Source organism: Drosophila rhopaloa, unplaced genomic scaffold, assembly GCF_018152115.1.
Source record: "Drosophila rhopaloa isolate 14029-0021.01 unplaced genomic scaffold, ASM1815211v1 contig_3, whole genome shotgun sequence".
In the NCBI taxonomy this organism is placed as follows: domain Eukaryota; kingdom Metazoa; phylum Arthropoda; class Insecta; order Diptera; family Drosophilidae; genus Drosophila; species Drosophila rhopaloa.
Window position 1 is genome coordinate 23,181,974 of NW_025335123.1, and position 12,235 is coordinate 23,194,208.

Here is a 12,235-nt window from a genome sequence, read left to right on the forward strand (position 1 = left end):
GCGAAGCAAGAAGTCAGTGGGAAGAAGGAAGTAGTTTGGCCTCTCCGACTTTTTATGTTCAGCAGGAAGCAGGAATTTCCCAAACAAAAAATCGTGAGGAACAGTGAACAGTGCTTAAGATGGATCTGGCAAAAGCCGAAGAATAAGAACAACATAATAATTCGCAGAGCAAGTTAAATTTGAATTTTCAAGCATGCTCTGAGTTCGTAATAAAATATTTCAGCAGTATTCTCAGCGAATTTTATCAGTACATTTTTATCGTTCAAAATAAACACATCTATTAAACTGTATATTTTATATTGGACGTACTTTTATTTAAACGACCCCAGAAACAATACTTCAAGCAAGAGGAACACAAAAGTTTAGGTAAGTGAGTGAACTCGTGCAATCTGTGGCTCAAATTTAAAAGTTTTTGTGCAAAAAATTTGAAGAAGCCTTTCTGCTTTTCTAAATACTTTGCATTTTGTGGTCCATGCAAAGGCATGCCACAGACTGTATTGAATGGGAATCGACCAGCTTAAGACTCTTCAGAAAATGTTTAATTTAAAGCAATAAAACTATTTACTGTATTTAATTCTTAAGATGTACATTTTTCGGTTGTTTGCCATTTAATGGCTTTATCTGAGTTCAGCACACCTGCTTTGGAGCAGCAATTAACGTCTTAATCACGGCGTTGACCATGTGAGTAAGGTGACTGCTCTGCCTTCTGTTGGAAAATAGTTAAATACTTTCCTGTCGGCACGGGGAAATCCCATCCAACGATCCCCCCTCCCCCCAAAGCTTAAATAACGCATAATTTAACTGAAAGTCAGCTTCAAGTTGGGGCACAAAGAGATCCAAGGACTCGGAACCCGAGACTTGGGCCTCTTCTGGAACTGGTAAATGGCAGCCAAGTTGGGAGGGGGGGGTTTCAATCCGACACGACTCGAGACAAGTGCCCAGTCGCTCTCGCCTTTTCTCCTTTCTTTTTACTTAGGTGTCGTGCAGCTGCACTTGAGATATATTCATGCATATATATGTATATAGTGCATAGTATATATGGCGTATGTATGCCATCTGTATAGTTTTGTGAGTTGTGAGTTATTTGCACTGGCAGCTATTTGGCAACTGCAGCACACAGACACTCGGTGGAAAAAAGAAAAGGAGAGGGCCTTTTTGGGGCACTTTCCCGGCCAAGAGCTCGGCACAAATGCATTTTCCCTATTAAGCTCGCTCTGTCTCTGTTTAAGTTTTCATTTAAATTATGTTCGAGGGTCAGGGGCACTTTTCACCTGGGGAAATAGGAGGAGTGAGCCAAAGTAAATGCTGCAAGAGCAGCGCACGACATAATGATATAATGCTATTCCGGGAAATCGGACGGGGAAGCCTTATTCCACCGCAGCTACAGCGAAACGCAATTAAAGCAAGACAAGTCCAACCGACAGCAACGGCGAAAGAAAGCCTCGGAGTCAACTCGATGGTTCTATTTGGTGTGGGTTTGGGCTGGACATCTGCAAAGGGAGTGGAAAGGGGGAGAGCGGGGGCCGATTCTCGACCCAGTTTGATTGGCAATTCGGGTGACAAGTGGCAGGGCGATCGAAAAAGCGAATGAATTGGAAGCCTTTCAATAAATCCCACTCTTGCCATTTCTATCTTTTTCTCTAGCACGCTTTTCGCATCGGTTTTGCTTTTTTGAAGAGCTGGGGGTTTCCACACTTGACAACAATTTATGAGACCGCCGTTGCCGTCAAACTAATTGAAAAACTAAGCCTGCCATCTAAGCCAAACCAAACTTTTCCCTCGAAGTCCCTAACCCGGATAACCAACCCACACACCAAGCACACACACACACATCTCGGGTGCAAATAGTAGGGGTAAAAGGTAAAGGGTTGGACGGGAGAGGGAGAATCTGATGAACATGCAAACAAACCCCAAAATGTTGCACTTAATTGCAACTATTGGAAACTTCGTCCTAATCCGACTCCTTCTGCAGCCAAATTGGTTTATTTTCTTGCCAAATTCTTGGAACACGTCCTCAGTTTTGCGGGCAGGGAAAATAAAATACGAGTGCTGGGGTGTGGAGTACACAAAGTTCCCGACACACAGTCATCTGGAATCAGTCGGAACAATTCTGCCAATTTATGTATATCATGCAACTTTGTTTTGTCCTTGTCTTTTGGGAACACCCATTTAGTCGCCGCCCTAAATTCGGAATGGAAAATGGTGCTTTGCTGATTGAACAATTATGCCAATTGACATTTTATCTGTTCAATTCGATTTGGTCCGACTCGATTACACAGCCCAGATTAAAGTCGGGCTTTGAATATCTTCATAATGTGTGGTATCCATTGCTGATTGGCTTTAATTGGCTTCCATTATTGGTCCCTACGTTAACGTTTGATACCTAAAAAAAAAAAGCTTACATATTAAAAGGGTAGAAAGAGGAGATGACAGAAGTGCTTTACTGATTGGTAGGAGGCACACGTTGCGTATGCGTGATATTTGACTACTAACGTATGCGTGATATTTGACTACTAACTAATGATGTGTCGATTTAAAGATATAACAAAGATTATTATACAATTACTTACTAAACTTAATTATAACTCCTTCTCCCACAGACATAAAAACACTACTCGGAATACAAGCCATGAATTGCCTCTATCTGGAATATGGTGGCACCAAAGGCACAAAAAGGTCTATGTTTAATAATAAAAATGATAAATTGATCACACTCGACAGATTCGCAGAATCCTCCGAGAATTCTCTCTACACAAAGGTCTTTGGCAGCCACGGCGTTTTGGTCGAAACTCCAAAATCGAGTCCCAAGGAGAGATTTTTTCCCGAGAATAGGAGATCCAGTTCCTTGGGGCAAAGGGCCTGGAAAAGGGGCGAAAATAAACTCCTTTCGGGAATGAATTATTTCACACCCAAAAAGCAATCTGATAATTCCCGAAAGAGTCTCGCATTGAAAGGGAAATCTTCTGAAACATATAAGCCCGTCTGGTTCGGCACAAGCGAGAACTACATGTTCAACAGAAATAAAGAATTAGCCAGTCAATCCGGAGACTCCTGTTCCCAGAAATCCCTTTTCCAAAGGGTCTTTGCCAGCTTTACCTCTGTGGATGCAATTCCAGGACGAATTTCCAAGTCCTCAAGCGAGAGCAGAAGTCCAGGCAGTGGGACATCGAAAAGTGGTCTTCAATCGGAAGAACTCAGCGGAGGGAAGTATCTTTCATGCACACAACAAACTTTTAGCTTAGACAAGAGTCGCCAAATCAAAGAAGAGGGTTCTCAATCTGGTATATCTCTCATGTTTGATAAGCTGGAGAGTCTCCAGTCCGGAGAATGTTGGCCATACAGAAAGGAATCCTTTCAATCGGGAATTTCGAGGCCATCCGAAGAACCCACTTCTGCAACTGCAACATGTTTAAAATGCAAATATCAGCTAGAAACATTTTTATACGGAGTATCTGACATAGTTAAAGAACCAGTTTCTCACACCAGAAATAGTAATAGTAAGGATGAGGAATCTTATCAATCTGATAGGCATAGCCTTTTCGATTGCCTTACTTCTCAGTCAGAAAAGAGTGGTTTTTGCAACGAAGACTCTTTTCAGTCCGGAAAGTTATCTTTGGAGCACCACTATCTAAAAATAAAATCTTTTCTACCTGGAAAATCAAGCAAAATTTGTTCATCCGGTACGGAGTTTTCTCAATTTGAAAAATCGCCTTCTCAAGCTGGAAAGTTTCGCTCATCTAGTTGGAAATCGTATAAGTCTAAAATATCCTGGCCATCCACCAAAATACTTCAAACTCCTTTATCTGGGAATCCTCTCCTAACCAAAGATTCAACTTGCAACAAGTCCGGAATAGGTCACTCATCCATAATATGTCGAGACAACAGTGAAGGTCAGGACCTTCAACCCAAGAACTTTAGCTCAACCACAGAGTCAAAATCTGTGTCGAAAAAGGATAAATTTAAAGAGAGGACCTCGAGGAAAAGCGACTCGGAAAAATCGCGCGTCAAGTCTCTAAATGCTTTCTACTCGGAGAGCGAGGACAACATGGATCTGAAGGATGTCCTGAACGAGTCTGAGGATACGCGATTCTATCGCCGAATGGTCGGGGAATACTCCTCCGTCGAGGCCTTTCTCAAGGACTTCACCAAACGTAAAGCCATCGAGTTGAGAGAGCGACGTAATAAAAAATTTCCCGACGTGGCCAACAAGTGGTAGATGGGAAAATAAGTATCCCCATTATCGTTTGACATTTTGTCGCAATTAATAAAGTTTGTCGCTTCGAATAGCGATGGACAACATCGCACAGAGCCAAAAAAAATTCAAGTAACAAGGGTTGGATTTGGTATCGACTAAGGACATACCCACTTCTCTGATTCTGTGAAAGACACATCCACATTTTTTTGTAACTTAATAAATTTATAATTTGCTATCTGGAAATTTCTGTGGTTTCTAAAAGTTTTCGTGTTGGTATATTGAATGGAATTGTTTTGATCAAAAACATTGGATTAAAGAAGTCGTCATTATATTTGATATTCAGTTTCTGGGCACTGGATTAAAAATGATGCTCAAATGGGGATATGGAAAAATGCCTTTACCCTGTAAAACAGAAGGTCGAAAATTCCAGTTTGTTTACAGTTTTGCAATTTTAAGCGAAAATCGCTGACGCTGCGTGTGTGACAGCACAAGCCGCAGACCCCCGCTTCCCCCCTCGGACCTCGAGTGTCTTTGCATAATTTTTAGACAACCGCACAAGGGTGACTTTAATGTCATCAGCGGTTTTGTCCACTTTTTCTCCCCCGCAGCGAAACCTCCGACGACTTCCGACAGCTGTCAGCGGATTTAATGTGCAGTTTTAATCAAATTCACATCAGGCTAGTTAGGCGACGAGGAGCGGGCGAAAGTTCCCCGATTTCCATCACTACTCCACGAATACATCACAATATGGGGAGTAAACTTTATGGTCCAAATATGCAGAGTTATTAAAAATAAATAAACTATGTTAGAAAGCAGCACAACGAGAATTCCGGTTTTAAATAAGCAGCAGCCATACATTTTCACTTATTTTGGTTGGCATTCCACAAACATTAAATACATAAATCTTTAAACAACATTATGTAGCAATAGTACAAGGAAAAAAACACTACATCACTTTTTTTTTATTATTGTTCTCCTTATAAGGATATACATTTATCCTCATCGAAATAAAAATAACAATACAATAATATGTTTTAGTTAGCTTTGCATACCTTCTGTAAGTTTACATCGCAATCACTCATCCTCTATACTACTTATACTTTATACTTATTCTTTTAAGCCCAAATCATTAAATTCAAATTTATAATATTCTCACATACCCTGAATATAATAACAAGTCCCTGAAAACAAGCGATAAAATATTATATTTTTAGGCAATAAAGCTGTTCAGATAATTTACCTATTGTTTTCCATCGAATTTCTATTGTTCTTGATTTCCTCCACTATTCTCTCCAATAACAAAAAAATCAAATTGGTAGGTGTGCGTTAAAAGTCGCAAAGTGAATGAGATTTTTAATGGAGAGTTTTCCTCGCAAAAGATTTTTCCTCATGAAAATACGGTAAATTTCCTGTTTTGTTGCTTGCAACTTCGGGCTATTAAAAGAACATTCCAGGTCTTTTTAGGGAAAGGGGATGGATAAAGGGTGCGGACAGGTGAGAAAAGTAAAATATATATATACAAAAATATAAAAAAAAGTGCAAAGTGCATTGGTTACGACGCCACTAACACTTCAGACTTTGCGGCGCGATAAGACTGCGGTTTTTTATGCCTTTCTCTGCGGCTATTCCGACATATCCCTGTCTCTTTCCATTTCTCCAGACTTCACTCCTGTGAGGAAAGGTGTTTGGACCAAAGTTTTCGTCGACATCTTAATTTCTCACTTGTAAATTGAGCTGCGCCAGCCACCGCAAATTAGACCCCAAAGTATACGTACTTGTGGATGCCAAATATTCCCCGGAGTTCCCCTGCGGTTCCCCCACCTTCCCATACCCCCCCTTTCACTACCCACACACACACATGCCCATACACGCAATGCCACACACAGACATTCATGCGTAAAACCAACATGTGCACAGGAGGAGAAAGGTGGCAGTCAGGGGGAAAGGGAACAAAGCGCACTTGGAGTGTCGCAAACTTGGAGAGGCAACCCTAAAAAGGGGTGAAAAGGGGGATACAAAGGAGTTAAAGGAAGTGGAAAGTGGGAAAAAGGGTTTCATAAGAAATAAACAGCAACTTGGCCAATTCTGATGAAACTGCGTAATAAAGTGACAGTAATGTATTGTAGGCAATTATGTAAAAATATATTTTTTAATTGAGGTGTGTTTTTCCCACAAATAAAAACAGCCAGTTTAATTTAGAAATCGGCTTAAAAGTTTATTGTTAAGCTTTAGGTGAGAAAAACGCCGTCATTGCCATCATGCTCAGTCGATGGCTGCGAAATGGAGTTTTCCTCATTGTCGTCCTTGTCCTTTTCCTTGTCGTCTTCTTCGTACTTGTTTTCATCCTCGTCCACGTCTTTGTACTCAGTTTCGTCCTTCATTTTTAGCCTTTTCCTTGTTTTCTTCTTCGTACTCTTCAAGTTCTTGTCCTCTTCTTTGTGGTCCTCGTCCTGGTCTTCGTTTTTGTCCTGGTCTTCATTTTTTTCCATATCGTCTTCTTCGTCCTCATCCTCTTCTCCTTCTCTTCTTCGGCGTCATCCTCATTCTCGTTGTCATTCTTCTCCTCGTTGTCATCCTTCTCCTCGTTGTCATTCTTATCCTCGTCCTCCTTTACCTTCTCTTTCTGGCTTCCCCTTCGAATCAGCATTAGCCTTGAGGAGGGATAAAGCCGTATTCTTCCATGGTGCGAAAGCTGGCGCTTGTGACGGTCAGGACCCTCGATTGGAAAGTGGATCCGTGGAGCACACTTATGGCATTCCGGGCACTGCTTTGCTTTGCATACTGGATGTAGCCACGGTTCTCCTCGACCAGAGACCCCAGAATTTGGCCAAATTCCTTACAATGGTCCGCGAGTTCTTCGCGAGTGCAGTCCGGCAAGTTTTGCACAAAAATGCGACTCGTTAGACGGGTTGGTCCACTAGTAAGTTCAATTCCTGCGACTTGATTATTGTTCATGGTTAGGCTTTCTTTTCTCCACAAATGCTCGTCGAATGTCAGAAATTTTCAATTGCCAAGTGTAACCATAGATTGTGGATGGTAAAATTACGAGATTCGTAGGATTTTTAAAGGGTTGCTGCTATTTCTCCGACATATTGGTTTGAAATGATAGCAACTCTACAAACCGAACGGTCATATAATAACCAAATTTAGAGCTTTAAATCGAATCCTTATTTTGAGAGTGTGCAAAGGCTAATATTATATATAGTCATAGAAATCTGCTGTTATTGGAACGGGTGATAAACCGATCGAAAGGTAAAGCTTTATAAAGGGGAGTTCTTATGAAAAAACAAATGGAAATGTCACCTTTACTGCACTACAAACATTTGACCGAAATTAGAATACCCTTTGAAAGCGTATTAAAATTGTATTAAAATTATTACTATATTTAAGTTTCCTTGATTTCCCTTTGCACATTATATTGTATATATCGATTAACGGCCTGTTATTGATTTTCTATGCTGATGTTTCCATTAGCCCAAATGCCTAAGCATCTATGCCCACTTCCCAGTTAACCCCTTTTGAACCCAAGTTAACCCCCTAAACAAAGATGCTTTCAATCCACCGGCTGCTGCATTTACTGCATTTGCTGCAATTTCCCCATGGACCGCCATGTCTGCGCTTTCACTCCATCCCCTTCACCTGCCCGCCCCTTTGCTACCCCCCTTCTCCACCCTTTTTCGCACCCTTCCCCCCTCGTTGCGTCGCGCTTTTCACACCGCACCACGTAGCCAAACATTTGCAAATGAGCGTTGAAGCGTGGGACACCAACAACCGCAGACGCCTCAGGTGAAAGCTTCCCCTGACCCCCTGTTCCCCGCCCTTCCCGCACTTTCACCGCTTTCTTCACTCCCCGGAGAAAGGGGAGTCGGGAAATGCGTGCACAATTAGAGATAGCTGCGGCCATGACTGCGGCAGCTTTAGGGCCAAAATTGAAATATTTAATTAAATTTGACAAAGAGCATCCACTCCTTCTCATTGTCTTCTCCAGCTTTTCCTTCTTAATTTTCAGTTTTCTTGTTTGAATGTGAACTGAAAAAGTTCCATCTAGTTTTCAACTTTTTTTTTAAGTTGGCAAAAACTTTTTTGTTATATGTTGTATAAGCATAAAACCCACTCGAATTCTGCGATCTTAACATTGACTAATATAACATTTATTGAAAGTGTGTGTTTAAATGCCAAATGTCCGGGGCATTTCACACTTGGCTTGCCGCTCGACACTTATTCGCTTACCATTTAATCCCACCCAAATAGAGGGGCCAATAATTTGGACAATGACGTGCAATTATTTGCCAGCCAACTTTTGAGAGTCCTTAACCCCCGGTCAACCCCTAACCCCCTGGCTTTGGCAATTGCCCGCGTGGCACGTACAAAGTTTGTCTGTTTCTTGCGAATCGCCAAATGTGAGAAATGCTGGAAAAGAGGAAAATGGCAGCGGCAAAAAGGCGCGAATGATTCATGGCCGTTGCAATTTAGCTGCCAACTTGCGAAAAGTACCGGAAACGCATTCATTTTCCGCATTTTTCACATCAATAATGGACTGCAAGAAGGGGGCGGCAGCGGGGACAATGGGGGCGTGGTCGTAACTTGGACTCGGAGAACTGCAGCCCTAATTAAGTTTGCAACATTTATGACTTGTTAGCCAAAGACTTTCGACCGGCTAACTAGCCAAAGTTTACGGCAGTCGTGGTGGGAATCGGTTAGGTGTTAATTTAGCCGCAGACACGTCTAAACTTTGTGGGAAACCAAAACCAATTTATTGGAGCAGTATTATATCGAATCTATAATTTTTATATCTTTTTTATTTGTCTAAATGCATATTAGTCCACAGTTTTGAGAGGTGCCTGCGTTGTTCAGGTTTATTGATTGGTATCTGCTGATTACAAAATTGGTCATATTTGTTAGTTTGAATTGTTACCAGGACTTGAAGGATTTCCCAAAGAGAAAAGCGGGAAGGTGGCTGAACTGAGCCAAGTAAGATCCCGTTTATTTCATTTCACGCTTCGTCTACCATCAAAATGGCCTCCGAGGAACCAAGGTCGAATGCCAAGAATGAGCTCCTTGTTGTCCAGTTTTTACTATGATTTTTTCCAACCCCCGAGTTGCAGTCGTCTGTGAAATGATGACAACTGAGGTTTCATTTTTTCGCTGTCCGCTCAACGCTTTTTAAGCTCGTATGATTTATAAAGATTCAAAGACACCCTATTTAAAATTCACTTCAAGGTACAGTATAGTTTAAGTTATAAATCTTATCTTATTTTTTGACACATCTATTATAATACTAATCACAATTTTTATGCAAGTCTTTGATTTAAATTTTAATTATTCTATATGTATTATTTATGATTTGTTAAGAGTTTCGAGGGTGACGAGGCGGAGAAGGGAAAAGAACTGGAGAAATAAAGCAGTAAGCGACGAGTTTTGGGTGGCAAATCAATTTGCTTAGCCTGGCGCTTAAAACTGAGTGGAGCTACTTCGCCATTCTCCATTTTGTCACTTTGTTCATTTTGTTCATTTTCTCCGGCAGTTCCAGCTTTCCAGCCTTCCATCCCTTTGTCTTTGTCATTGTTGCCGGCGATAAGAGAAGCGGTCAAGTGACCGACGATGCTTCAGCTTCTTTACCGGATTCGGATTGCGCTTCTCTCTATATTCCACAACTTTGGCTGCTGTAGCTATAGCTTCGGTAGCTTCTGTAGCTGCTGCTGCCCGATAAGCGCATACAATATGGTGCGACTACACTGAGAGAAACACGTGCTCAAAAATCTCTACAGTGAGGCTGTAAAAACTACCCAAAGAGTAGGCTTCGAAAAGTCCCAGCAAAAAAACTTCGAAACATTTCAGAAACTCTGAATATTTATTAGAACGGACCTACCGTTCCGAAAATAGTCAGAATTTAATTAGCAGTTTTGTAATTTAATTCCTCGAAAATACCGTTTAAGCCTTTTGTAGGATATTTGTTTCTGTGTATATAAATCAACTATTTTGTCGCTGGTCTGCGTCTTTTTTTACAGTGCACCTGGGATGACCCCAGACCCCGTTCATATTTCAGGCTTGTGTTTATGCAGCTTAACACTTTGGGCCCCCGCTTCCGTAACCCGCAACCCGCAACCCACTACCCCTTCCCTTTCCCATTTCCCATTTCCCGTTCCCCAAAGTTGAAAAGGGAATCCGTTAAGCGGCTTACGGCGGGCAGCAGTCCATCCATTCCAGAGACTTCGCTTCCGACTTTGCAAAGTTTATTAAACATAATTATATAAAATAAAAAAAAAGAGAGGAGCAGCGAGGAACAGCGCGGAGCTAGGCCAGTCGGGTGAGCAAAGTGGCCATTAGCAGGCTCGCGAATGACCAGGTGAGATGCAAGGACATGGATGAGGATGATCCGGATTTGGGACCGGACACGGCCTCCGACGGCGCGGCGCTCCGGTGCTGCCGTTTGGCCCTGTCAATGTGGGGCTGACAGGAGGACTCCCTCCGCACGTACCGGAACATGGACTCCACGATGTTGCTCGGCGTGATCACCTCGCATTTCTCGAGAAGATTCACAGTGCAGGTCTCGAAGTTGTAGATGTCGACGCACTGCTTGGGTCCCAAAACCAACTGCGGCAGATTCCACTCCGTACTGAACTCCTTGGGCAAATAGCCGGCAAAGGATGCGTTGAAACATTCGGCGATGCCGTCGCGACTCTGCGTCAGGCACTCGGGACCCTGTTCCGCAATGAAGAGGGCGATCTGATCCCCGTTCTTGTAGCATATGAACTCCAGCAACTTGTCGGCAATCCTCTGCAGCACCGCATTGTGCGCCTTCTCATCGGCAGTCAGGCATGGGAGGAGCGCGTCGTTGAAGTCCTTCAGACAGGCCTTGGCCTGCGGCATCCTCAGGCAGTACTTCTCGAAGACCACATCCAAATCGCCCTTGGGACTGGCCTCCGCGATCTCCGCCTGGATCTCCGTCACATTGGCCAAGCCGGCGATGCATTCGCCGAGCTTCATGCCTGCCTGTTCGATGGATTGGCTCAGGGCTGAGGCATTCACCGATCCCCGCGGCAAATGGTCATTGGCTTTCTGGCACTTCGACTGCAGCAGCACCCTGAAGTCCGACAAGTTGAGTTTGGTGTCCTGCAGACCCGGAGGCAGATAGTTCGACCGCAACGCGTCCAAATTCACTTTCTCAAGGAGCGCGGGATCCAGGGATCCAGCCAAATCCACGGATCCCCAAACGGCGCAGACCGCCAGGAGGAAAAACAGCGGCAGTACCGACCAGCTCGACATTCTCGCAATGACTGGCCAGCAAACCCGGAGAGCTGGCACTCGTAGCCAGCGCCTTCTTATCTCCAGGGTGCGGGCTCTATTATCCCCCGATTCATAGGGGCGACGGAGGGGTCAATGTCTGAGATTACGGCGCTCCACAAAGACAATCTTCGTTTTGATAATCAGGCGGGGCAAACAACCAACTAAACAGTAGTCCGTATTATGTATCCATTCGATAGACATTCCAAACAAAAATGAGAACGTTTTGTCAGATTTTTTGTTGTATATCAGTATTATAAACTAACAAGTCGATTTTTAATTAGTTAGTTAATTACGTAAGAGCGATCATAATCGAGCAAATAATCGTAAACCTTTTAACCTTTGATAATCATGCAAATAATGGTAAACCTTTTAACCTTTGATAATCACAAAGGGGCTATTTGAATCTCATCAATTAGATCGAACACAACATTCAAATTTTGTTGGCCTATATATTTGGAACACACCGTAACACACCACCGCAGTATACAAAATGTTGTCTCCATGACTTTGGAATATGAGGTTAAAGTTGAAATCCCATATTTCGGTGAGACCCCGAAATAGTTCTATATTCGGCGGTCAATCAAAGTCGGAAGGCAGTCTGCCTGAAATCGGTTTACATAGAAACAACCGCTCCATCGACGGCAGTAGCTACTAAAGCACCTGAACACGCAGTACATGCATACGTACATTTGATGTTGATAAGCCTAGCTGCTGGCAGTCTAGTTCGCAATCTCAATTGGGTTATTGATAATT

At 42.8% G+C, this 12,235-nt stretch overlaps 3 protein-coding genes across 3 annotated transcripts; 1 reads left to right on the forward strand and 2 right to left on the reverse strand.

Moving 5' to 3' along the window:
• Positions 1–266: 266 nt before the first annotated feature.
• On the forward strand, positions 267–4,438 carry LOC108049699. Its single transcript, XM_017130980.1, has 2 exons — positions 267–366; positions 2,601–4,438. Exon 2 carries the CDS (start codon positions 2,630–2,632, stop codon positions 4,214–4,216), a length of 1,587 nt encoding a protein of 528 aa, XP_016986469.1. The 5' UTR covers positions 267–366; positions 2,601–2,629; the 3' UTR covers positions 4,217–4,438.
• A 2,403-nt stretch (positions 4,439–6,841) lies between these two features.
• On the reverse strand, positions 6,842–7,150 carry LOC108049657. The gene has a single exon (XM_017130908.1). The coding sequence runs from the start codon at positions 7,148–7,150 to the stop codon at positions 6,842–6,844; it is 309 nt and encodes a 102-aa protein (XP_016986397.1).
• A 3,261-nt stretch (positions 7,151–10,411) lies between these two features.
• Positions 10,412–11,489, reverse strand: LOC108049700 (27 kDa hemolymph protein). Its single transcript, XM_017130981.2, has one exon. The coding sequence runs from the start codon at positions 11,459–11,461 to the stop codon at positions 10,490–10,492; it is 972 nt and encodes a 323-aa protein (XP_016986470.1). The 5' UTR covers positions 11,462–11,489; the 3' UTR covers positions 10,412–10,489.
• Between the last annotated feature and the right edge of the window lie 746 nt (positions 11,490–12,235).

Coding starts and splice junctions, on each gene's coding strand:
- LOC108049699 (XM_017130980.1), top strand. CDS start 2,630: ATGAATTGCCTCTATCTGGAATATGGTGGCACCAAAGGCACAAAAAGG.
- LOC108049657 (XM_017130908.1), bottom strand. CDS start 7,150: ATGAACAATAATCAAGTCGCAGGAATTGAACTTACTAGTGGACCAACC.
- LOC108049700 (XM_017130981.2), bottom strand. CDS start 11,461: ATGTCGAGCTGGTCGGTACTGCCGCTGTTTTTCCTCCTGGCGGTCTGC.